Source organism: Ranitomeya variabilis, chromosome 6, assembly GCF_051348905.1.
Source record: "Ranitomeya variabilis isolate aRanVar5 chromosome 6, aRanVar5.hap1, whole genome shotgun sequence".
NCBI lineage: Eukaryota > Metazoa > Chordata > Amphibia > Anura > Dendrobatidae > Ranitomeya > Ranitomeya variabilis.
The window spans coordinates 48,207,026-48,233,740 of record NC_135237.1 but is presented as its reverse complement, the minus strand read 5'-3'; the positions used below and the strand labels follow the sequence as shown (position 1 = coordinate 48,233,740).

General features: G+C 45.0%; 1 protein-coding gene across 2 annotated transcripts; it reads right to left on the bottom strand.

Annotated features, from left to right (window-relative positions):
- Positions 1–908: 908 nt before the first annotated feature.
- PDSS1 (decaprenyl diphosphate synthase subunit 1) lies at positions 909–26,673 on the bottom strand. 2 transcript variants are annotated; one of them, XM_077268440.1, is made up of 11 exons: positions 26,501–26,673; positions 19,869–19,918; positions 17,921–18,056; positions 9,578–9,708; positions 9,321–9,462; positions 8,775–8,886; positions 8,026–8,135; positions 5,279–5,359; positions 4,247–4,360; positions 3,426–3,506; positions 1,973–2,255 (listed from the first exon to the last, which is right to left on the bottom strand). In XM_077268440.1, the coding sequence occupies exons 1-11, from the start codon at positions 26,624–26,626 to the stop codon at positions 2,115–2,117; spliced, it is 1,224 nt and encodes a 407-aa protein (XP_077124555.1). In that variant the 5' UTR covers positions 26,627–26,673; the 3' UTR covers positions 1,973–2,114. The 2 variants fall into 2 exon arrangements, with proteins under 2 accessions (XP_077124554.1, XP_077124555.1); XM_077268439.1 differs by lacking the exons at positions 17,921–18,056; positions 19,869–19,918; positions 26,501–26,673 and adding exons at positions 13,291–13,426; positions 15,227–15,357 and having other exon boundaries at positions 909–2,255.
- Between the last annotated feature and the right edge of the window lie 42 nt (positions 26,674–26,715).

Here is a 26,715-nt window from a genome sequence, read left to right as displayed (position 1 = left end):
CCATCCCATCAAAGATTTTATCCTCATAATATTGCAATCATCATATTATACAGCACTGTGCACTTACAATTGCTCATTTTGCCTTTCTACCCAGATAATACTTCTCTTTTCTCTGCTCTATGTAGAAACAGGAGGTCATTTTTTTCCTGTACAAATCACTGCAAAAGTCTCTAGAAGGGAGAAGAAGAAGCAGGTGGGTCAGGAGTTAAAGAGGTGAATGATAAATGCAGGGACAAGAGACTTTCTGTTTCTACGCAGAGAAAAGAGAAGAATTATCCAGGTAGAAAGGCAAAATGAGCAATTGTAAGTACGCAGTGCTATATAATACGATGATTGCAATATATAAAGGATAAACATTTTGACGGGAGGACTCGGAGGAGTGCTTCTTTAACTTGTCATGTAGTTTTGGTTGCTTCTATATTTCTATTTTGGCCCAAAAGAGTTTGGAAAAATATATATCTAGGATTATTTGATAGTGGCTGAAATGACATGGAATAGTTCTCTTGCTTCTGTGTTGTGCTGTTAGATAATGTAACTTACATCAAGCTCAAAACCACTAGATAAAAATCTATATTATAACTTGGATTTGAGTGGAGAAACATTGAATTTGTGGTGGGGCTTAATCATTCTGAGAACAGTGGGGAGAGGCTCCTGCTGCAGCCAAATTGTTTTATAGCCAGAGACAGTGGTGCAAATAAAGACTCTGCAAGAGCCTAATTGTACCCAAAACAGTCTCTTCTATTGAAGACCTGTGACTGTTGTTGGGAACCCTGTTGGATTGTGACCCACAAGCCTCAAGTCAAACAAATGACTGAGAGGAAACGGTTAATTTCTTACGATAAATGAAAATTTGTCATAGGAGATTTGATTGTAAAATAAGAGTAAAAATGATCAACGTAAACGAGGAGCTGAATGAACTGCTCGGCTTTTTTTTATGTATTTTCTACATTTCCTTACAATAGAATATTTGATTGATGACATAATGCTGAAATATGGAGGCTAATGTGATAATGCACCCCGTGAGGCTTGCAGGGGTGTTCCACTAATAGGATACTGATGACATCCAAAGGAAAGATCATAATTACATCATGGTGGCTCTGGTGCCTTATCAGTGGTTGCCAGCTCTGGTAGCAGACAGAGTTCAGAAGCTGGTACCCACTGATCTTCCGATGTCAAACTCCCCTCCCCCCACCAAAAAAAATAAAAAATCTGGTGACCTATCGTAAGGGCTTGTGCAGACAACCGTAATAATCAGAGAAGTGCTATCTGTCAGTTTGACAAATAGCACTCATCCCCATGATAGTCTATGGAGCAGTGCAAGTCTCATTATCACTGTACCTTGCAAAGAGTCTGCCGAGGAAAAGATCCAGGAACATCTGAGTTCGATCCGGTGTTCAGATCGCATGCGGCCATGCTAATCAATGGAAAGTATCGGACTGCACTCGGATGACATCAGAGTGCAGTCCAATTTCTTTTTCTCATCCATGAACTCACTACATCCCAGCCTAAGCAGAGGTAACCAGTGGGAAACCCTTTTTCGCATAGGCCCCTTTATTCAAATTAGATGATTTATTACACCGGGTATCACCCCCCCCCCTCCAACACACTCACTTTGGATGATTTTTTGGTTTCATAAATTGGAAATATTTTTGTCATAAGCAGATAATCTGGGCTCGGATGTTCTTTTATATTATACGATTGTCCTGCACAGCCAGTAATAATATGCCTTTGGTTAAACTGTGAGGGATACCAACCAGTCGATGCCATTTCTGCCACTTCATCGATTCTGATAATATTGGTATTTAATTAATTTTTAAAATAAAAAATAAATAACTTTGCTTCAAGTTTCAGAATAGATTTTATCCCCTTGTAAATCTATTTTTTCCCCCCTCTCGTTCAGACATAATATGGCTTCCACTGATAAAATCTAACCATTAAAAAAAGAAAAAAATAATACAGTACTGTCATGTGAAAGGCATAATAAACATCTTGAATACATTTCTTTAAAGTCTTTTTTTTTTTTTGGCGGCCTGCACAGGAAACAAAACCGGCTGTGTTTCGGTGAGTGTTGCTTGAGGCACTTTTTGGTGGTAGCTGCCTGGTCCAGTTCTCCGTCATTTGTCCCTCGTGAGCACGGCTTCTGTCAACTGGATGAGGGCGTCTCTTTCGGGGGACGGCTGCAGCTTGCTGATCTCACGGATTGCTTCACTACAGTAGCGCTGGGCGAGGTAGGTGGTTTGGTGGACGCCGTCACTCTGGGTGGTGGAAAGAGAAAGTTACTAGTCACAGTTGGCACTCCACATACGCGGATCCTCTACAGATCTGCAAGTAGCCACATTTAGTTTGGAGTCATCTGTTTCTTAAAGACTTGCGTACAGATTAAAGCCGTCAATCTCAGAAGGATCGGCCGACAGATTAAGTAAAGGAAGAGAAGGATCTGGCCTGCTGATTTTCAATGGCGTTGAGATAGGTCTCTGCCAGAGGAGTCTGGCGGCAGCTCTCTCTGGGGAATGTTCACAGCTGGGTATATGGTGGAAAGAAAGATTTCTGAGAGTTCCCCAGACATAAGCAATGACACCTGGCGGTGTTGCATTCACCATTTTTATGCATAAATCTAAATATTTGCATGCACCACTCGCAGGACAAGACCTCAGGGACGTGGCTAGATCACAGTTATAATACAGTGCACGCAATCTACTGCTGGTTGTTAGGCTATGTGCACACGTTGCGGATTTCCTGCGGATCAGCAGCGTTTTTTTCTGCACAGAAATGCTGCAGATCGGCAAGTGATTTACAGTACTGAAAAAAAAAAAAGCTGTGCTAATGGTGCAGAAAAATCTGCACGGAAAACGCTGCGGATCAAAAGAAGGAGCATGTCATTTATTTGTGCGGAACTTCAGCGTTTTTGTACCCATTCCATTATAGAAATCCGCAGGGGTAAAAATGCATGAAATCTGCACCTGCGTTTTCTGCCAAGAGATGCAGAATCATACCCTTATACTGGGGTTTAAGCATAATCCATTACATGTTGTGCTACAATGGTATTTTATCCTTAATGCAATGGAGGAAAACACCGCGCTACATCACACAGTCTACAAGTCTGTAATATGGGCTGGTAGAGATGGTGCGCCCATTTATAAGGGCCACTGACACAGCTTTGCGGAAATTACCGCTCATATAGGGAGCTATTCCACTACTAGAAAGGTGTATTGCTGTTCAGGCAGCTCACTGACATTTATTTGTAGGTTTCCCTTTTATTCACCACGGGCTATACAACCTGATGAAAGTCAGCAAAATCGCCCCGAGTGTCAGCAGAGGGTAGATGTGAATGCATCCGCACAATTATTAAATATGGTGTGTAGAGTGCGTTTGCAGGGCTGTGGAGTCGGAGTCCATTTTGGTGGTCTCCAGAGTGAGCGTCTTACCTGTCGGACATACTGTCGCGCTAGTTCAACATCTCCCGGTGAAGTGAATCTCCGCATTATCATAGCGTTCAATTCAGGAAACTGCAAGCAGAGGACACGTTGGTTACAGTCGTTAAACCATTCCACAAAACATTGAGAAATCACAGCAAGTGAAAAATCAGCAGATTATGTGTGCAGTGTTTTCCTGCACTCATGTCTTGTACTTTCTATGTAGGAAAAGCAAAAAAAAGGTCCTTAAATCAAAGTAAAACATATGTAAAAAAAACAAAACAAACAAAAAAAAAACACAAAAAACAACATTCTCCTTGTCTGTCAGCACTGACACCTCTTGTCAATATAATCACACACTTCCCAGAGGAATAAGGGCATGTTTTCACGTTCAGGAAACAGTGCGTGTTTGACGCTGCGTAGAGCTGCAGCGTCCAGATGTTACAGCACAGTGCAGGGGATTTCATGAAATCCCGTCTCCACTATGCATTAAAAGACGCATGCGGCGCGTCTTTTCAGAACGCAGCATGTCCTTACAATGCTGAAACAATGCAAGAACAACGCAGGTGACCTGCCAGTGACCTCAGGTGCAGATTTGGTCAGGATTTTACCTGCATAAAATCCTGACCAAATCCTGATGCAATCCTGTATGTGGACACATACCCTGACAGAGGAATTTGTGAATGGTAAAGTTGCATTTCCTAGATTCCCGGCTCCGTTGCAATTTATTTCACATTATAGACCAGAAGAAGCTTATAGCTCTACACAATCGTGTACAAAATAATGTCTGTTACACACAGACTTACTGAAAGGTTTATTCTCTGGTACATTACCTGTTGACAAGCAAATAAAACTGGACCAGTGGCTAATCCTAATTTCAGATCTGCGGCTGCTGGTTTTCCCAACTGATCAGCACAAGAAGTAAAATCCAACACATCATCGATGAGCTATATGTGATGGGGAAAGAGAAAAAAAACACAACAAAAAACAGCTTTGTGAGATTAGGAATAACTTAAAAAGCAAAAAGTTTTGTGCTATTTATCAAATTGCAATAAAGAGGTTAGGTTGAAGTAACTGGGACCCCCACCAATCTAGAGAACAGGAATACAGAAGCGGTGCACATTCTCGCTCTCCACTCCAAGCTTATTTATTGTGCTTTGCCTATATAGCATCATATTCCGCAGCGCTGTAAAGACATCATCATCACTGTCCCCGTTGGGGCTCACAATCTACCTTCCCTATCAGTATGTCTTTGGAGTGTGTGATGAAACTAGAGAACCCGGAGGAAACCCACACAAACATGGGGAGAACATACAAACTCCTTGCAGATGTTGTCCTTGGTGGGATTTGAACCCGGGACCCCAGCGCCGAAAAGCAACAGTGCTAACCACTGAGCCACCGTGCTGCTCCGACAGACAATGCTCTTCATAACCAAGTTCAGGGGATCAGTGGGGGTCCCAGCAGTCAGTAAGTTTTCCCCTTATTCCTTATCCTATAGTTTCAATCATGAAAAATCCTTTTCAAGTGAAACTGAACAGGACTACTCTTAGCACATCACGTATCAGGCAAATACACAAAAAAAAGAAAGGATCACGGATGGTGATGAGCAAATGTGCTGGGATAAGGTGTTATCTGAGCATGCTCGGGTGCTAACCGAGTGACTTCGACGTGCTCGAAAAATATGTTCCCCACGGCTGCATGTCTCACGGCTGTTAGGCAATCACTGCTTGTGTCATGGCTGTCGAACAGTCGTGACACATGTGGATGCGACCATGCTTGGATAACTCCTTATCAGAGCACATTCGCTCATCATTAATGCCACACCAATTTCTTATAAACACAGGAGCAAGTATGGAGATGACTACCTGGAAGGCGATCCCTATGTTCTTGCCATACTGGTATGCAATCTCATGGACTGCAGGATCGGGACACGCCAAGATGGACACCTGAAATTACAGACAAATCCACTGTGAGTACCTGTAATTACCTTTTTTTTCCCTTCAACAACACAGACTATAATTTTACACAAGACCAAATCCATCTACACTTTTTTAAATATGGCTTCCATAATCTGCTATGGTGCTAATCCCAAGAAATCGAGCGAATAGGGGAAAAAAAAAAAAAAAAAAAAAAAAAAAATCACATGTCAACTGGTTACTAAAGGTAAGATGGCTATGAGGATATAGGTAAAAAACAATTGTAGACTTGTATCTGTCAGTAACGAGGATACTGAATGTAAGCCCTCAGTTAAAGCTCCTCTATCCTTTTAGGTGACTTCAGAATAGGTGGCCGTGTGTACACAAGGAATAACACTACTTCTGGCAGTATATGATGTGTGTCCTGCATTGTTCAGTTTTTCCCTCTCCAGGTGCCAGCGTTTCAGTTGTCGCTGAGCTTTTATTGGCTATGATGAAAAAAGAAAAAGAAAGCGGCATTCTTGTTCTGTTGTCTTTATGTAGCACAACAGCATGAAGGACATTATACAGCCATACAAAACAGTGTAGCTGTGAATCCAGCTCTGGATAGCACATCTATGCCTCTCTCTGCTTTTTCTCCCTTCTCCAAAGACTTCAATCGGCAGCTGTAATCTGAACCCTCAGTGATCTGGCAGTACACGTGGTTTTGACAAGAGATTAATTTGAGGTGTTTTTCAGAGGGAACGAAAGAGTTTATAAGGCAGGAGTGAGATGTGGCTCATAAGTGGATGAAGAAGCTGAATTCTCTGACAAGAGGTTTGTTTAAATGGCAGTGGCTATTTAAGAAATCGGGTCTCCTTTGGATGCTTATGTAAATAAATTAGTATCTGCAAAGATGGAGGGGTCAACACTCATGTCATAACTTTATAGTTTTCTATGGAGTAATTGAATGGACTATGAGAACCCCCCCCCCAAAAAAAAAAAAAAACAACAATTCTTAGAACGTTGTGGTGTTGCTCTGTTATTCCTCCTGGAAAGGACACAGCAATGGCACAAAACAGAATTCTATGAAACAATGAGCCTAAACTGTGGGAATGCTGGCATTTACTAAGACTGACTTGTCAGGGGGGCAAGATGGTCCCTAGTGATGAGCGAATGTGTTCGGATCAGGTGTTATCTCAGCATGCTCAGGTGCTGAGTGTCTTCGATGTGCTCCAAAAAATGAGTTCCCGCGGCGGCATGTCTCATGACAGTGTGACCGCTGCATGTGCTGCGGCTGTTGAACAGCCATGAGACATGAAGCCGCGGGGACTCGCACATTTTTCGAGCATGCTGAAGACTATTAGCACCTGAGCATGCTGAGATAACATCTTATGTGAGACTCTCGCTCATCACTAACGGGTACATTTAAAGTGGGATAATGCAACAATATACCATGTTAATAGAAAACCCAACTATTATTTACTGATGTTACTGCCAATCATTAGTGATAGAAAACAGCATCTATGAAGATCAAAATCAACATATAGGTGCCGCGCTAACAGGAGGAACTGTGACTACGAATAAATCTCAGTCACCTACCTCGCTGTTATGAACTAACGTCTCCACTCAGGACACTGGGCTGCTGCAAACCGTCCTCTGTAGTCTTGAAAGATCAATGATCCACACAGCGCTGGCAATGCACTACCAGCCAGGGAGCGTCCTCCCGTAGTGCTAGAACCCCACTAATCTCGCCGTTGTAGTTCCCGGCAGGCAGCTACGGCCGATAACGCCGCCGAGCAGTAGCGTGGTGAGTGGGGGGCGTGGCTAATAGGTGACGTCACCAGTCCGTATGACAGACACTCACAAGGGCCAATCCCGACGCGTTTCGAGGGTACCGACCCTCTTTCTCAAGGTATGGCTTCCCTGTCAGCGCTGGTTACTTTATAGCCACACTTCCTAATGTCATGCACAGCGTAAAGCCGCCCACCACCTGGGGACGTCTGCAGAAACCAGATCACAAGCAAATGCATACTGGCCACCCCTTCGGGTGACCCACTGGAGGATACCTAAACCCTGTGATGATGCCAGGGGAAAAATACTAGTGGAAAAATACTTATTACGTATACTACTTGGCGGCGTTATCGGCTGTAGCTGCCTGCCGGGAACTACAACGGCGAGATTAGTGGGGTTCTAGCACTACGGGAGGACGCTCCCTGGCTGGTAGTGCATTGCCAGCGCTGCTGCACTGTGTGGATCATTGATCTTTCAAGACTACAGAGGACGGTTTGCAGCAGCCCAGTGTCCCCAGTGGACACGTTAGTTCATAACAGCGAGGTAGGTGACTGAGATTTATTCGTAGTCACAGTTCCTCCTGTTAGCGCGGCACCTATATGTTGATTTTGATTACTGGTTGGCAGGGTCGCACACTTCGTGCCAAGGTGCCTGCGGCTGGAGTTTCGGGCCAGAACATAGCGCCAGTGTGTTACTTTACAGTGTCTAGCATCTATGAAGAACTGTAGACGAGATCTGTCAATGGTGTAAGGAGCACGAAGGCAAATCTGGAGGAACCTTATGTAAGCAGCCCATAGAATACTGCATTTGGCTGGGTCTGATAGACATGTATGGGGCGACTAGCCTAGTACTAGAAACAATAGACCGATCACACGAGAGCTCACACGTTGCATTTAGCTACAGGAAATGCGGAACGTACATACTGCTTTACAGCTGTTGGCGATCAGACTCGCCGTCTTCTTAAACGTCTTTTCAAGGTAGTGAGCGAAGCGTTCATTTTCATTCTCTTTGGAGCCCAATTGAAGAAATTCACCTTAGATAACACAAGAGAACCGAGATTAGCTTGGCTACATTGACTTGATAAAAATCATTTAATTTTACCACTAATAATATATCTTCTACTACTGGGATAGGGAATTGCTTACTAGTCGCTGGGGGTCCGACCTCTGGGACCTCTAAAGATCCCGAGAACAGGCCTGTCTGAATGGAGCAGATGTCGAGCAAGTGCACTGCCACTCCAATCATTCTCTATGGGATTCCCGGAGACAGTCGAGGGTTATGCCCCGCTAGATCCCATAGAGAATGAAGCGGAGGTGGGCATGCCCCATTCTGATGTGGCTCTTCAGATCTTAGGATCTTCAGGGGTCCCAGCAGTTAGTACATTACCTCCTATTCCATCGATAGGGGACAAACCCTTTAAGTATTACATGGTGCCCAAAACCTCTAGAGGTGGGGATCCTCTATATCATCCCAATCTGGAGAACCACTTTAACATAAGGGGGAAGGGGGGATTTCCTAATTCCTTACCACTTACAGCAGATCACCCCCTCAGTAGTCAGAGCAGGTCTTCCTCCAGTTCCTCAGTAGTCACAGCACACCCCCCTTTCCAATAGTGATCATCTTGCCTCAAGAAAAATGTAAATTATATAAAATATATATCTTTCATACTAACCACGTACTAAATCTTCGATGACCTGAGATAATACAGAAATCACATTGGCATTTCCAATCCGTGCCAGGGCTACAGAGGCTGCAGACAATATATAATCGCCTGCTAGGACAGCCTAAAATGGAAAAATAAGAAGCATTAACACAGGTTTGACATTAAATCATGCAATCAGCATAGGAACGGCAAAGGGCCGTACATAGGAGCTGCACCCCAATCCTGGCAGGTAGGGACGGCTATGGGTTCTGGTCTGCTACAATCAACCCAAATTCCCCAGAACTGCGCTCAACATACAGAAGGCAATCTGGATGTTTGCTGTAAATATGCATCTATTCTGGTAAGGATAGCGACCGCCATGTACGGAGGCTGCTCGGCACTAGATCTGCTGCCAATAAAGAGAATCAGTCCTCATATACGTGTGTGACAGCAGCACATCGCCATTATCATGTATGATCTGCTGTCATCTATAATAAGCCATACTGCAGCAAGCCGTATCATGGCATAATGGCAGTTTTTTATGGGGACCTCAAATCCCCAATAGCCCCCGCTTACCTTTCTTTCACCCCATATCTGGTTGACGGTCTTCTTTCCCCTCCGTGAGTTCGAGCCGTCGATGACGTCGTCGTGCACCAGACTGGCCGTGTGGATCATTTCGGCAATGACGGCGATAGATCGCTGGCCGGGGTGCATTTCCCTGCAAGGGCACAGAGAGGAATACATCATTTTTACATAACTCTGTTACGTCCCTGATAATTAGCAGATTTTTTCCCCCCTCACTTCTAAGACGAGGACGATGGTGTCACACTTACCGACAATTGTTATAGTGGATGTTGCAGGCTCGTGCCATTAACACCACCAGTATTGGTCTCAGTGCTTTTCCTTTCCCATCAAAATAATATTCGCACATTTCCCTCAGCTCCTGCGTCGTCATAAACAGCTCCTGTCATCAGGAAGAAGAAAAGATGTCAATGGAGGTCACATCACTGCCTGCATGTGCTGTAGTTATAGGAATGAGGAATATGCAGCACAGAGGACCACTGCTGCGGTCCTACACGTAATGACAGACCACCCCATGTAGTCACAGGACCTCGCCTTCTTCCCCAATAGACACACTAGACCACCCTGAGACATCAGAGCAGTCATAGAACCCAGCCTTCTTCTGCAACAGACACCGGGCCACCGAGACATCAGCGCGATCATAAAACCTCCCCTCTATTCCCCAATAGACACACCAGACCACTGAGACATCAGCGCAGTCACAGAACCTCCCCTCTATTCCCCAATAGACCAACCTGAGACATCAGTGCAGTCACAGAACCCCCCCCTCTTCCCCAATAGACCAACCTGAGACATCAGAGCAGTCACAGAACCTCCCCCCTCTTCCCCAATAGACCAACCTGAGACATCAGTGCAGTCACAGAACCCCCCCCCCTCTTCCCCAATAGACCAACCTGAGACATCAGAGCAGTCACAGAACCTCCCCCCTCTTCCCCAATAGACCAACCTGAGACATCAGCGTAGTCACAGAACCTCCCCCCTCTTCCCCAATAGACACACCAGACCACCGAGACATCAGAGCAGTCACAGAACCTCCCCCCTCTTCCCCAATAGACCAACCTGAGACATCAGCGTAGTCACAGAACCTCCCCCCCTCTTCCCCAATAGACACGCCAGACCACTGAGACATCAGAGCAGTCACAGAACCTCCCCCCTCTTCCCCAATAGACACGCCAGACCACCGAGACATCAGAGCGGTCACACAACCTCCCCTCTATTCCCCAATAGACACACCAGACCACTGAGACATCAGCGCAGTCACAGAACCTCCCCCCTCTTCCCCAATAGACACGCCAGACCAGCCTGAGACATCAGTCCAGTCACAGAACCTCCCCCTCTATTCCCCAATAGACACGCCAGACCACCGAGACATCAGAGCAGTCACAGAACCTCCCCCTCTATTCCCCAATAGACACGCCAGACCACCGAGACATCAGAGCAGTCACAGAACCTCCCCCTCTATTCCCCAATAGACACACACAGACCACCGAGACATCAGAGCAGTCACAGAACCTCCCCCCTCTTCCCCAATAGACACGCCAGACCAGCCTGAGACATCAGCGCAGTCACAGAACCTCCCCTCTATTCCCCAATAGACACGCCAGACCACCCTGAGACATCAGCAGTCACAGAACCTCCCCCCTCTATTCCCCAATATACACCAGACCACCCTGAGACATCAGCAGTCACAGAACCTCCCCCCTCTATTCCCCAATATACACCAGACCACCCTGAGACATCAGCAGTCACAGAACCTCCCCCCTCTATTCCCCAATATACACCAGACCAGCCTGAGACATCAGCAGTCACAGAACCTCCCCTCTATTCCCCAATAGACACACCAGACCACCGAGACATCAGAGCAGTCACAGAACCTCCCCTCTATTCCCCAATAGACACGCCAGACCAACCTGAGACATCAGTCCAGTCACAGAACCTCCCCCTCTATTCCCCAATAGACACGCCAGACCACCCTGAGACATCAGCAGTCACAGAACCTCCCCCCTCTATTCCCCAATATACACCAGACCACCCTGAGACATCAGCAGTCACAGAACCTCCCCCCTCTATTCCCCAATATACACCAGACCACCCTGAGACATCAGCAGTCACAGAACCTCCCCTCTATTCCCCAATAGACACACCAGACCAACCTGAGACATCAGCGCAGTCACAGAACCTCCTCCTCTATTCCCCAATAGACACACCAGACCACCCTGAGACATCAGAGCAGTCACAGCATCTCCATGTTACTTCTACTGGCAGGTACCACCGGTCCCTTACTAGTCACACCAGAACACCTACCAGTCACAGCAGACCCCACTGCTAGTCATAACAGGTCCTCCTACTTTCCCTCTAAGTACATCAGACCACCCCCTATTAGTCAGAACAGAACTTAATCCGATTTCCTAGCAGTTACAGTCATCACGTCCCCAATAGTCACAGCAGACCCCGCTACTAGTCATAAGAGGTCCCTTTACTGACACAAGACCAACCCCACATAGTCAGAGTAGGCCTTATAGGGGTTGTCCGCTTTAGAAAAATCTTGGGTCAGAGAAATCAGTCGCTGCGCACAAGTGGACACAACTTCCCGTGCAGAGTCGCTGTGGATCACAGATTGCCTGCCGCTCTGTTGACGTGATAGTCAGCCAGTAGCAGGGGCAGAGACTCCATGCTGGACCTGGGGACCATGAGTGTTTTTTTTTTTTTTTTTTTAATTATTAATAAACTGCACCCAGGTACCAAGATTTTCTTACAAGGGACAACATCTTTAATCCAGTTCCCCAGCAGTCCAAAGTATCCCTTCATCACATCCACCATATTCACAGCAGACCCTCCTGTTCTACTATAATCCCACGGTTAGTCACATCTACCCACTGTACGCTCAGCCCTCAGGACGCCACATATGAAGAGTCTCTGCTAACATGAGGGGCACAGCCCTGGGATATTACAGCTCGGGTGTTCGTTCTCTGCCTGTTATCACCCAGCTGCCGAATCCCAAAATCCCCTGAGGTAAATGGGAGGAGGATGTAGGCCCTAGATCGATGGAGCGAGATTCTAGCAACTGTTCCCAAATTATCTCCCTGTGAGGCCCAAAGTCTCTCACCTAGATTTATTTCACTGAGTATACAGAACTCCAAGCTTCTTACACAAGATAGGAGTAGATAATGCCCTCGGGGTGGGATGGATGAGGCACATGTGATGTGGGAATGTAGACAGACTGGCCCATTTTGGAACAAGGTCATCTCCTTGATATAAAGGGTGCATGGAGTGAAATTGGTAACAGATCCCCATACATGTATATTGGGATTATTTTAAGATGGAGTGGGTCCCGACTTGTCCCTACTCATAGGTTTCTCTCGCATCTTATTCCCAGCATGTAAACTTCTTACATTTCATTGGTGAGATGCAACCTCTATCTACTGCGGAGCTACAACGAGGGAGAAATAATAGAACCTGGTTGGAAAGAGGCGTCCATCATAAACGGAACTCGATTTGCAAATTTGAAAAGACGCGTAGTCCTTGGTTGGATCCTCCAGGTAGGCCACAAATCCTCTAATTACAGATAGCATCATAAATATACTATCCCTTAATTATTACTCCTCTTTTTTCCCCTTCTTCTCCCCCCTTCTATGAGTTTTATACTCCGTTATTCTAGAACTGATCTGAAAATGGTTCTCTGGGATGTCGGGATTTGGGTGGGTTATTGGGGAACTGCAGTTGAGTTGCTTTGCTTCTGTTTCATACAATGATTATGTTATTTGATCGATGGAAATTTGGAGTTGGAGTTTTTTAATTACAATGATTTGATTAAAAAAACAAACAAAAAAAACAAACAAATCCCCTGTGCAGGTTTCCCAGTGGCCACAGCTTTGCTAAATGTTTAGAATTGGACTGTACAGGTGTCCCGGCTGCAGAACGAGCCCAGAATCCCACATCTAGTGTAATACACAGGACACATCACCTTCTTGATGTCCTCGTAGAGATTCTTCAAATCGCTGCTCCCAAGTTTGAATGGATCCTTGTATTTGGCCTCGCTGTTGGTTTTGCTATAGCAGCACGCTACACGAGAAGAATAGAGGAGTCTGGATTGCGGCCGACTGACAATGTGAAGAGAGAAAAAAAAACAAAAAAAACAAACAAACAATACAAATAATTAGGAGCAGATCAGAAAAGGGGTCAACTGAATAGGCATCAGATGCAATACCAGACACAGCCATTAGACAAGAGGGGCGATGTGCTTGTAACAAATCTACAGAAAGTCACCTATACCTAGAATCTAATTATCAGTCCTCCCCAAAGGCTTATTACATGTGGCCCTATGATACATCAATAAGTGGCTGCTCCTGGTCCGCTCCCCCATAGACTGGGGTCACGATCAGCCCGGACCAGTATGAATGCTCCATATTCGAGGATCCCATAATACAAGGACGCATTGATTAAATAAATCTGAATACAGTGAAACCTCGATTAGGTGGTACGTTGGCGAGAAGACCACCCTAAACATTTGTAACAGATTTCTGGTTCCAGAATTAGCCCCTTAAGTAGGTAGAACATTTTCATATTTTTTTTTTTCTTCTCCACTTCTTGCAAGATACATAACTTTGGGCTGGTTAAAAGAAAGGAAAAATAAACCCCTGAGTGAAACGTAACCCAATTCCACCATTTTTCTTGGGTTTCCATTTTATGATATTCATTGTGTAATATCAGAACTGTATAGTATTTGGTTTCTTTATGATAAAGTGATTTAAAAAAAAGTTTCAAAGTTTGCAAAACCCATAACTTTATTCATGGTTTTATCAGTGAAGCAGTGTGAGGACTTGGTTGGTTTTTTTTTGCATGCCGAGATTTAGTTATGATTGGTGCCATTTTGGGCCATCTAATTTGATTGCATTTTATCCATTTTTTTTTTCTTGGGGAGATGCAGCAATCTAAAGACTACAATTCTGATTATTTTTGTTCACCTCTCTTATGGCCAGCACACACATTGCAGATTTGTAGCTTTTTTTTTTTTCCTTGCGCAAATTTGTCACAAAATCTGTAGGGTTTCCTGACTCCAGGAAAGTGAATGTGAATGAGAATCCTGAAGCCTCATGCACATGTTACTTATTTTCGACATGCAGATTTGGAGCACATCTAAATCTGCAGCAGGTCAATTCTTTCAGTGTTTTTCTGCAGATTTCACCCGTACTAATGAGTGGGGAAGAAAAAAAAAAAAAAAAGGAGCCAAAAATACATGCAAAAACACAAGTTTTTGATGCTGCGTTTTCCTACCAAGAGATGTGTCGTAGAAATTGTGCAGAAATTTCTGCACCACATACCTAACGTGTGCACAGACCCTTACAACGTGTGCCTTATGGATTTAGTTTTTCTTTTTATACTTTGATAAATCAGTCTGTAATGGACATGACGATACAGATTTGTATTGATTTTTGGATTGTGAAAATTGTAATTCAGGTTTATGTTTCATTTTAATATTTTTGAAACTTTTTCCCCCTACTTTTAGCACCCTAAGGGGACTTGATCCTGTGACCGCTTGTTCTATATCCTGCAATACTCCAATACGGCAAGATATAGTAAAAAGCACGATTTCTATGAAGTGAAGAAGCACCAAGATGGCAGGAAAGGTCCTTGGCCATCTCTTCCATACCCTCACCCACCGAAAGGGGGCAATTATGTATACTTCTCCCCCATGTGCCCAGACACGCACATTTGCCACTTTGTGACTAGCGATGTGCTGGTGTCACTATGGGGGAACTATCAGTGTCCTGATGGGTTTTGGCAATTGATATCACCACTGTGGGCTGGGGACAATGGGTACGGCTAGGAATAGGGGTCTTTATATCCCAATAATCCCCTAGACCCAGGGATAGAAGACACGAGAAGTGATTTGCACTCACCACATAATTGTGCTTATCGGGCTTCTAAATAACATTGGCTTCCACTGTACCTGCAAAAGAAGAAAAGGTGAAAGTCACACACCATCCAAAACCCTACAAAAATCAGTATCGACCATAAAGTCTTCAAATGTCATTTCCCTGGAAATAGTTTTGTAGCCATGTTGTGGGGGAACCCCGAATCTGGGACTGAGAGACCCCGACATTTCTAGGAAACAATAATGTCTTCTACACATGACCACATTGCGTTACCGGCCAGTAGATTACAGCGTCACCCTCCTCGTCAATCAGGCTCATCGTCAGACACTGATTGCACCAATTTAATAGCACACACCCCTTTGACAATTTTTGGTTAGACTGCAAGGAATGGCTTGAAGCAAGTTTTCTACCAATACATGATGAAGAGTAGCTTTGTCACTGAACACAGACAAGTTAGGGGAGCAGTAATACATGACTTATCTCATACAGATCCCAAAACACAGCGCGTGTTATACTCCAGAGCTGAACTCATTCTTGTGCCAGTGATTAGAAACAGCCGGTGAGCTTATGATCAGAACAATCCCAAAAAGCAGTGGGATATTTATTCCTTCCGATATCACATTACTGTGCAATTCCTAGTGAAAAGACTCCGATAAGGCAAACGATAGAGCAAGCTCTGAGCCAGCAAGGAATGCTGGGAGATTGCAGCTCTGGAGTATTATACAGATCATTAAGCTGTACGTGAGATCACTGCCTGTGGTAGACCACGACTTTGGGTCTTCCTAAAAATGACGGAATGGAGGTCAGATGGCAGACATCGTGAATGCTTGCTTTTAGGTTCCATTCGAATACTGTTTTTTTGGGGGGGAATGCAGACAGAAGCCCCTAATAGAGTCGTAAACATGATGTGAGCCCTGCGTATGTCTTCTGTACATCATAGAACATGGAGGACACTAGTACCTGGCTGGAAAGATTATCAGGATCACTCCTAGAGACTTCCCCCCTGCCGACACCTATAGATCATTCTGTGAGGTTGGAGTCTGCACTTGTCCTTACACAAGGTCAGGACACAGATCTGTCACACACCGGGAACAAGGGAGGAAGAAGCTGCTGTGTGAACCCTGTGGGTCGTAAAATCTGCTATTTATTACACGTACAGCATTGTGGGTGAGATTTTATCATGTGCATGATGCAGAGAAAATCAGAGGCAGAAATTAACTTGTGCTGCAGACCCCCCCCCCCCCCCCATCCTTTAACACATACCACGATTCATGATGCCAAGATACAGCAGAGAAACATAGGTATAGTACAATGCCAGATTTCACTTCTTACATGAGTGGTAGCTATTGTAAATTCTGCAGTGTATATATACAGGACAGGAGGAGTGGTACTGTACAGTGTATATATACAGGAGAGGTACTGTACAGTGTATATATGCAGGAGTGGTACTGTACAGTGTATATATGCAGGAGTGGTACTGTACAGTGTATATATACAGGAGTGGTACTGTACAGTGTATATATACAGGAGGAGTGGTACTGTGCAGTGTGTATATACAAGGGAGAGGTGCTGTGTGGTGTATATATAGAGGGGAGAGGTACTGTGCGGTGTATATATACAGGGGAGAGATACTGTGCGGTGTATATATACAGGGGAGAGGTACTGTGCAGTGTATATATACAGGGGAGAGGTACTGTGCGGTGTATATATACAGGGGAGAGATACTGTGCGGTGAATATATACAGGGGAGAGGTACTGTGCGGTGTATATATACAGGGGAGAGGTACTGTGCGGTGTATATATAGAGGGGAGAGCAACTGTTCCCAAATTATCTCCCTGTAAGGCCCAAAGTCTCTCACCTAGATGTAATTCACAGAGTATACAGAACTCCAAGCTTCTTACACAAGATAGGAGTAGATAATGCCCTCGGGGTGGGATGGATGAGGCACATGTGATGTGGGAATGTAGACAGACTGGCCCATTTTGGAACAAGGTCATCTCCTTGATATAAAGGGTGCATGGAGTGAAATTGGTAACAGATCCCCATACATGTATATTGGGATTATTTTAAGATGGAGTGGGTCCCGACTTGTCCCTACTCATAGGTTTCTCTCGCATCTTATTCCCAGCATGTAAACTTCTTACATTTCATTGGTGAGATGCAACCTCTATCTACTGCGGAGCTACAACGAGGGAGAAATAATAGAACCTGGTTGGAAAGAGGCGTCCATCATAAACGGAACTCGATTTGCAAATTTGAAAAGACGCGTAGTCCTTGGTTGGATCCTCTAGGTAGGCCACAAATCCTCTAATTACAGATAGCATCATAAATATACTATCCCTTAATTATTACTCCTCTTTTTTCCCCTTCTTCTCCCCCCTTCTATGAGTTTTATACTCCGTTATTCTAGAACTGATCTGAAAATGGTTCTCTGGGATGTCGGGATTTGGGTGGGTTATTGGGGAACTGCAGTTGAGTTGCTTTGCTTCTGTTTCATACAATGATTATGTTATTTGATCGATGGAAATTTGGAGTTGGAGTTTTTTAATTACAATGATTTGATTAAAAAAACAAACAAAAAAAAACAAACAAATCCCCTGTGCAGGTTTCCCAGTGGCCACAGCTTTGCTAAATGTTTAGAATTGGACTGTACAGGTGTCCCGGCCGCAGAACGAGCCCAGAATCCCACATCTAGTGTAATACACAGGACACATCACCTTCTTGATGTCCTCGTAGAGATTCTTCAAATCGCTGCTCCCAAGTTTGAATGGATCCTTGTATTTGGCCTCGCTGTTGGTTTTGCTATAGCAGCACGCTACACGAGAAGAATAGAGGAGTCTGGATTGCGGCCGACTGACAATGTGAAGAGAGGAAAAAAAAAAAAAAAAAAAAAAAAAAAAAAAAACAATACAAATAATTAGGAGCAGATCAGAAAAGGGGTCAACTGAATAGGCATCAGATGCAATACCAGACACAGCCATTAGACAAGAGGGGCGATGTGCTTGTAACAAATCTACAGAAAGTCACCTATACCTAGAATCTAATTATCAGTCCTCCCCAAAGGCTTATTACATGTGGCCCTATGATACATCAATAAGTGGCTGCTCCTGGTCCGCTCCCCCATAGACTGGGGTCACGATCAGCCCGGACCAGTATGAATGCTCCATATTCGAGGATCCCATAATACAAGGACGCATTGATTAAATAAATCTGAATACAGTGAAACCTCGATTAGGTGGTACGTTGGCGAGAAGACCACCCTAAACATTTGTAACAGATTTCTCGTTCCAGAATTAGCCCCTTAAGTAGGTAGAACATTTTCATATTTTTTTTTTTTTCTCCACTTCTTGCAAGATACATAACTTTGGGCTGGTTAAAAGAAAGGAAAAATAAACCCCTGAGTGAAACGTAACCCAATTCCACCATTTTTCTTGGGTTTCCATTTTATGATATTCATTGTGTAATATCAGAACTGTATAGTATTTGGTTTCTTTATGATAAAGTGATTTAAAAAAAAGTTTCAAAGTTTGCAAAACCCATAACTTTATTCATGGTTTTATCAGTGAAGCAGTGTGAGGACTTGGTTGTTTTTTTTTTGCATGCCGAGATTTAGTTATGATTGGTGCCATTTTGGGCCATCTAATTTCATCGCATTTTATCAATTTTTTTTTTCTTGGGGAGATGCAGCAATCTAAAGACTACAATTCTGATTATTTTTGTTCACCTCTCTTATGGCCAGCACACACATTGCAGATTTGTAGCTTTTTTTTTTTTTTCCTTGCGCAAATTTGTCACAAAATCTGTAGGGTTTCCTGACTCCAGGAAAGTGAATGAGAATCCTGAAGCCTCATGCACATGTTACTTATTTTCGACATGCAGATTTGGAGCACATCTAAATCTGCAGCAGGTCAATTCTTTCAGTGTTTTTCTGCAGATTTCACCCGTACTAATGAGTGGGGAAGAAAAAAAAAAAGAAAAAAAAAAAAAGGAGCCAAAAATACATGCAAAAACACAAGTTTTTGATGCTGCGTTTTCCTACTAAGAGATGTGTCGTAGAAATTGTGCAGAAATTTCTGCACCACATACCTAACGTGTGCACAGACCCTTACAACGTGTGCCTTATGGATTTAGTTTTTCTTTTTATACTTTGATAAATCAGTCTGTAATGGACATGACGATACAGATTTGTATTGATTTTTGGATTGTGAAAATTGTAATTCAGGTTTATGTTTCATTTTAATATTTTTGAAACTTTTTCCCCCTACTTTTAGCACCCTAAGGGGACTTGATCCTGTGACCGCTTGTTCTATATCCTGCAATACTCCAATACGGCAAGATATAGTAAAAAGCACGATTTCTATGAAGCGAAGAAGCACCAAGATGGCAGGAAAGGTCCTTGGCCATCTCTTCCATACCCTCACCCACCGAAAGGGGGCAATTATGCATACTTCTCCCCCATGTGCCCAGAAACGCACATTTGCCACTTTGTGACTAGCGATGTGCTGGTGTCACTATGGGGGAACTATCAGTGTCCTGATGGGTTTTGGCAATTGATATCACCACTGTGGGCTGGGGACAATGGGTACGGCTAGGAATAGGGGTCTTTATATCCCAATAATCCCCTAGACCCAGGGATAGAAGACACGAGAAGTGATTTGCACTCACCACATAATTGTGCTTATCGGGCTTCTAAATAACATTGGCTTCCACTGTACCTGCAAAAGAAGAAAAGGTGAAAGTCACACACCATCCAAAACCCTACAAAAATCAGTATCGACCATAAAGTCTTCAAATGTCATTTCCCTGGAAATAGTTTTGTAGCCATGCTGTGGGGGAACCCCGAATCTGGGACTGAGAGACCCCGACATTTCTAGGAAACAATAATGTCTTCTACACATGACCACATTGCGTTACCGGCCAGTAGATTACAGCGTCACCCTCCTCGTCAATCAGGCTCATCGTCAGACACTGATTGCACCAATTTAATAGCACACACCCCTTTGACAATTTTTGGTTAGACTGCAAGGAATGGCTTGAAGCAAGTTTTCTACCAATACATGATGAAGAGTTGCTTTGTCACTGAACACAGACAAGTTAGGGGAGCTGTAATACATGACTTATCTCATACAGATCCCAAAACACAGCGCGTGTTATACTCCAGAGCTGAACTCATTCTTGTGCTAGTGATTAGAAACAGCCGGTGAGCTTATGATCAGAACAATCCCAAAAAGCAGTGGGATATTTATTCCTTCCGATATCACATTACTGTGCAATTCCTAGTGAAAAGACTCCGATAAGGCAAACGATAGAGCAAGCTCTGAGCCAGCAAGGAATGCTGGGAGATTGCAGCTCTGGAGTATTATACAGATCATTAAGCTGTACGTGAGATCACTGCCTGTGGTAGACCACGACTTTGGGTCTTCCTAAAAATGACGGAATGGAGGTCAGATGGCAGACATCGTGAATGCTTGCTTTTAGGTTCCATTCGAATACTGTTTTTTTGGGGGGGGAATGCAGACAGAAGCCCCTAATAGAGTCGTAAACATGATGTGAGCCCTGCGTATGTCTTCTGTACATCATAGAACATGGAGGACACTAGTACCTGGCTGTAAAGATTATCAGGATCACTCCTAGAGACTTCCCCCCTGCCGACACCTATAGATCATTCTGTGAGGTTGGAGTCTGCACTTGTCCTTACACAAGGTCAGGACACAGATCTGTCACACACCGGGAACAAGGGAGGAAGAAGCTGCTGTGTGAACCCTGTGGGTCGTAAAATCTGCTATTTATTACACGTACAGCATTGTGGGTGAGATTTTATCATGTGCATGATGCAGAGAAAATCAGAGGCAGGAATTAACTTGTGCTGCAGACCCCCCCCCCCCCTATCCTTTAACACATACCACGATTCATGATGCCCAGATACAGCAGAGAAACATAGGTATAGTACAATGCCAGATTTCACTTCTTACATGAGTGGTAGCTATTGTAAATTCTGCAGTGTATATATACAGAACAGGAGGAGTGGTACTGTACAGTGTATATATACAGGAGAGGTACTGTACAGTGTATATATGCAGGAGTGGTACTGTACAGTGTATATATGCAGGAGTGGTACTGTACAGTGTATATATACAGGAGGAGTGGTACTGTGCAGTGTGTATATACAAGGGAGAGGTGCTGTGCGGTGTATATATAGAGGGGAGAGGTACTGTGCGGTGTATATATACAGGGGAGAGATACTGTGCGGTGTATATATACAGGGGAGAGGTACTGTGCGGTGAATATATATATTCAGGGGAGAGGTACTGTGCGGTGAATATATACAGGGGAGAGGTACTGTGCGGTGTATATATAGAGGGGAGAGGTACTGTGCGGTGTATATATACAGGGGAGAGATACTGTGCGGTGTATATATACAGGGGAGAGGTACTGTGCGCTGTATATATACAGGAGGAGTGGTGCTGTGCAGTGTGTATATACAGGGGAGAGGTGCTGTGCGGTGTATATATAGAGGGGAGAGGTACTGTGCGGTGTATATATACAGGGGAGAGGTACTGTGCGGTGTATATATACAGGGGAGAGGTGCTGTGCGGTGTATATATAGAGGGGAGAGGTACTGTGCGGTGTATATATACAGGGGAGAGATACTGTGCGGTGTATATATACAGGGGAGAGGTACTGTGCAGTGTATATATACAGGGGAGAGGTACTGTGCGGTGTATATATACAGGAGGAGTGGTGCTGTGCAATGTGTATATACAGGGGAGAGGTGCTGTGCGGTGTATATATAGAGGGGAGAGGTACTGTGCGGTGTATATATACAGGGGAGAGGTACTGTGCGGTGTATATATACAGGGGAGAGGTACTGTGCGGTGTATATATACAGGGGAGAGGTACTGTGCGGTGTATATATACAGGGGAGAGGTACTGTGCGGTGTATATATACAGGGGAGAGGTACTGTGCGGTGTATATATACAGGGGAGAGGTACTGTGCGGTGTATATATACAGGGGAGAGGTACTGTGCGGTGTATATATACAGGGGAGAGGTACTGTGCGGTGTATATATACAGGGGAGAGGTACTGTGCAGTGTGTATATATACAGGAGGAGAGGTGCTGTACAGTGTATACATACAGGGGAGAGGTACTGTGCGGTGTATATATACAGGGGAGAGGTATTGTGCGGTGTATATATACAGGGGAAAGGTACTGTGCGGTGTATATATACAGGGGAGAGATACTGTGCGGTGTATATATACAGGGGAGAGGTACTGTGCAGTGTATATATACAGGGGAAAGGTACTGTGCGGTGTATATATACAGGGGAAAGGTACTATGCAGTGTATATATACAGGGGAGAGGTACTGTGCGGTGTATATATACAGGGGAGTGGTACTGTGCAGTGTATATACTTCAACAGCCGCCCAGCCCAGGCCCCCAGCACTCCTGTATATATATTATATACACTGTATCTATACAGGCTGTGCTGGGGGCCTGGGCTGGGCGGCTGCTGTAGTATATATATATATATATATGTCAGCTGCAGCCGCCCAGCTTATGGCCGCCCCAGGTCACCCAGACTGTCAGAATATACAGCGATATAGCATGGCACTCACTCAGGTGCCGGTAGGAGCTCCTCCGGAATCTGCCTGTGCCTGATAAGTTCAACAGTGCGCGCAACCAGCGGCGGGAGAGCAGAGCAGGAGAACATGCTCTCTCCGCCCACAATGTCACCCTGGCTGTGTCCTTAACCCCGATGTGCCTAGCCCTGCACTGACTGAGAAGATGCTTGTGCCAGCGCAAATTGGAATCTATGACTGCGTGAGTGGGCCCCCCTGTCTCACCAGGGCCCCGGCACTTGCCCGGGTGCGCCGGGTGCTGACGCCGGCCCTGGCTGCAGATTTCCCTCTTTGTGATGCGAACCTTGGCTGCTCTAACTGTAAGGCCATGTGCACACATTGCGGTTTTTGCTGCGGATCCGCAGCGTTTTTGATGCTGTTTTCCATGCGGTGTACAGTACAATGTTAACCTATGGAAAATAAAAACCGCTGTGAACATGCTGCCGAAAAAAACGCGCGTTAACGCTGCGGTTTATTTTCAGGCAGCATGTCAATTCTTTTTGCGGAATCCGCAGCGGTTTGACACCAGCTCCATATTAAAAAACCTCAGGTGTAAAACCGCGGTAGAATCCGCACAAAAACTGCGGTAAATCCGCGGTAAAACCGCAGGAAATACGCAGTGTTTTTGCCCTGCGGATTTATCAAAATCAGTGTGGAAAAATCCGCACACCAGTCCGCAGCGTGTGCACATAGCCTCAAGGATCCTTTATTATAGAGAGAGCACTTTATTACCTACAGTCTTCTAGGATGAGCAGTCAGCTCGCCGCCGGAAAATGGCCCATATGTGCTGCGCCTCCAAGGTCTACAGAGCTGATGAACAGAGCAGAAGTGTAAGGGCCCGCTCCGCACCTTCACGAAAGACTTTGGGCCCAATAACGGTGACTGGTGGAGGTCTCAGCGGCAGTTATCACCTATCCAAGGGTTTGACAATATTTTGCCTTTACCAGAATACCCCCTTAATGTTTCCATTGTGTAGTTCTTGGAATAAAAGAAAACAAAAAAACAGCCTAATATTTTCTCACCTTTCACAGTAAGACTGTCAGGGTCATCCCATTTACTGACCTGGTTGCCCACCCGTGAACCCTCTCCAGCTCCCCTATAGCCATGATACAATGTGCAGCTCCAAACTGGACCTTGTACGTGAGAGGTGATCTTACACGGGACCCCCAAAAGGAGAAGATTTAGAAACTTTTTTTTAAAATATGAGAAAAACTTAGGAAAATAGAAAAAAAACCCACACTGAGTGAAATCAATCATTTCTATATAAACAAGAAAAAAAAAGGAAGTCTGAATGAGGCCTTAAGCCCAGCTGAGGACATTTCCGTAATAAATGGGTGTGGGGACGGGAGCTGCACCCAGGACATAGTATACAGGGCAATAAACACCGTGCACGAGGCTATAAGCAGCGCTGACGCAGAGGTAAGGAAGACACATCACCCTGGGAAATCAATGTACATCATCCAGGTCTCCTCATTCATCCCAGAGTGCCAGGATCCAGGACCAGGACCAGCGAGGTCACAGATCAGACAAGTGATGTCACATAACGATCTCACACTATACACATCTCTATAGAAATCACTGGAAAATGTGCAAAAGTGACAGCGACATGACAGCAAAGGGGCGGCTAGACCTGAACTGCAAAATCAAATTATTGTATGCCCCATAGAAGAACATGTAATGTCCGGCATGGCGCACAGTAGTACACTATATACAGGGCGCACACAGCAGTACACTATATACAGGGTGCACACAGCAGTACACTATATACAGGGTGCACACAGCAGTACATTATATACAGGGGTGCACACAGCAGTACATTATATACAGGGGTGCACATAGTAGTACACTATATACAGGGTGCACACAGTGGTACACTATATACAGGGTGCACACAGTAGTACACTATATACAGGGTGCACACAGTAGTACACTATATACAGGGCGCACACAGTAGTACACTATATACAGGGCGCACACAGTAGTACACTATATACAGGGTGCACACAGTAGTACACTATATACAGGGTGCACACAGTGGTACATTACTTCCGTTGCACACAGCAGTACACTATATACAGGGCGCACACAGTAGCACACTATATACAGGGTGCACACAGTAGCACACTATATACAGGGTGCACACAGTAGTACACTATATACGGGGCGCACACAGTAGTACACTATATACGGGGCGCACACAGTAGTACACTATATACAGGGCGCACACAGTAGCACACTATATACAGGGGTGCACATAGTAGTACACTATATACAGGGTGCACACAGTGGTACATTACTTCCGTTACACTATATACAGGGCACACACAGCAGTACACTATATACAGGGTGCACACAGCAGTACACTATATACAGGGTGCACACAGTGGTACACTATATACAGGGCGCACACAGCGGTACACTATATACAGGGTGCACACAGTGGTACACTATATACAGGGCGCACACAGCGGTACACTATATACAGGATGCACACAGTAGTACACTATATACAGGGCGCACACAGCGGTACACTATATACAGGGTGCACACAGTGGTACACTATATACAGGGCGCACACAGCGGTACACTATATACAGGGCGCACACAGTAGCACACTATATACAGGATGCACACAGTAGTACACTATATACAGGGTGCACACAGTAGTACACTATATACAGGGTGCACACAGTAGTACACTATATACAGGGTGCACACAGTAGTACACTATATACAGGGCGCACACAGTAGTACACTATATACAGGGCGCACACAGTAGTACACTATATACAGGGCGCACACAGTAGTACATTACTTCCGTTGCACACAGCAGTGCACTATATACAGGGCGCACACAGTGGTACATTACTTCCGTTGCACACAGTAGTACACTATATACAGGGTGCACACAGTAGTACACTATATACAGGGCGCACACAGTAGCACACTATATACAGGGTGCACACAGTAGCACACTATATACAGGGTGCACACAGTAGCACACTATATACAGGGTGCACACAGTAGTACACTATATACAGGGCGCACACAGTAGTACACTATATACAGGGCGCACACAGTAGTACACTATATACAGGGTGCACACAGCAGTACACTATATACAGGGTGCACACAGTGGTACACTATATATATGCAGGGCGCACACAGTGGTACACAGTAGTACACTATATACAGGGCGCACACAGTAGTACACTATATACAGGGTGCACACAGTAGTACACTATATACAGGGCGCACACAGTAGTACACTATATACAGGGTGCACACAGCAGTATACTATATACAGGGTGCACACAGTGGTACACTATATACAGGGTGCACACAGCAGTACACTATATACAGGGTGCACACAGCAGTATACTATATACAGGGTGCACACAGCAGTACACTATATACAGGGTGCACACAGTAGTACACTATATATATGCAGGGCGCATCACAGTGGTACACAGTAGTACACTATATACAGGGCGCACACAGTAGCACACTATATACAGGGTGCACATAGTAGTACACTATATACAGGGTGCACACAGTGGTACATTACTTCCGTTGCACACAGCAGTACTCAGCTGCTCGCCAGCTATGAATGGGCGCCGCACACAGCAGCATGGTCTCTGCCGCTGTCACTGTGACCTTCCCCCTTGTCCTCACCTTGCCCGCCGTCGCCGCTCGGCTCCAGCCTCCTCCTTGGCCGCTGTGCACACTTCGCACCCCGGGCAGGGCAGCCGCATGATGTGCACAGCACCGTATCCTCCAGCCCCAGCCACCGCTCATCATCAGCCTTCACCGCCGCCACCACCCGGCGCCCGACAAATGTCAAGCCCCGCCCCTCCACCTTGCACCGGATGTGACAAACCGGAAGTCGG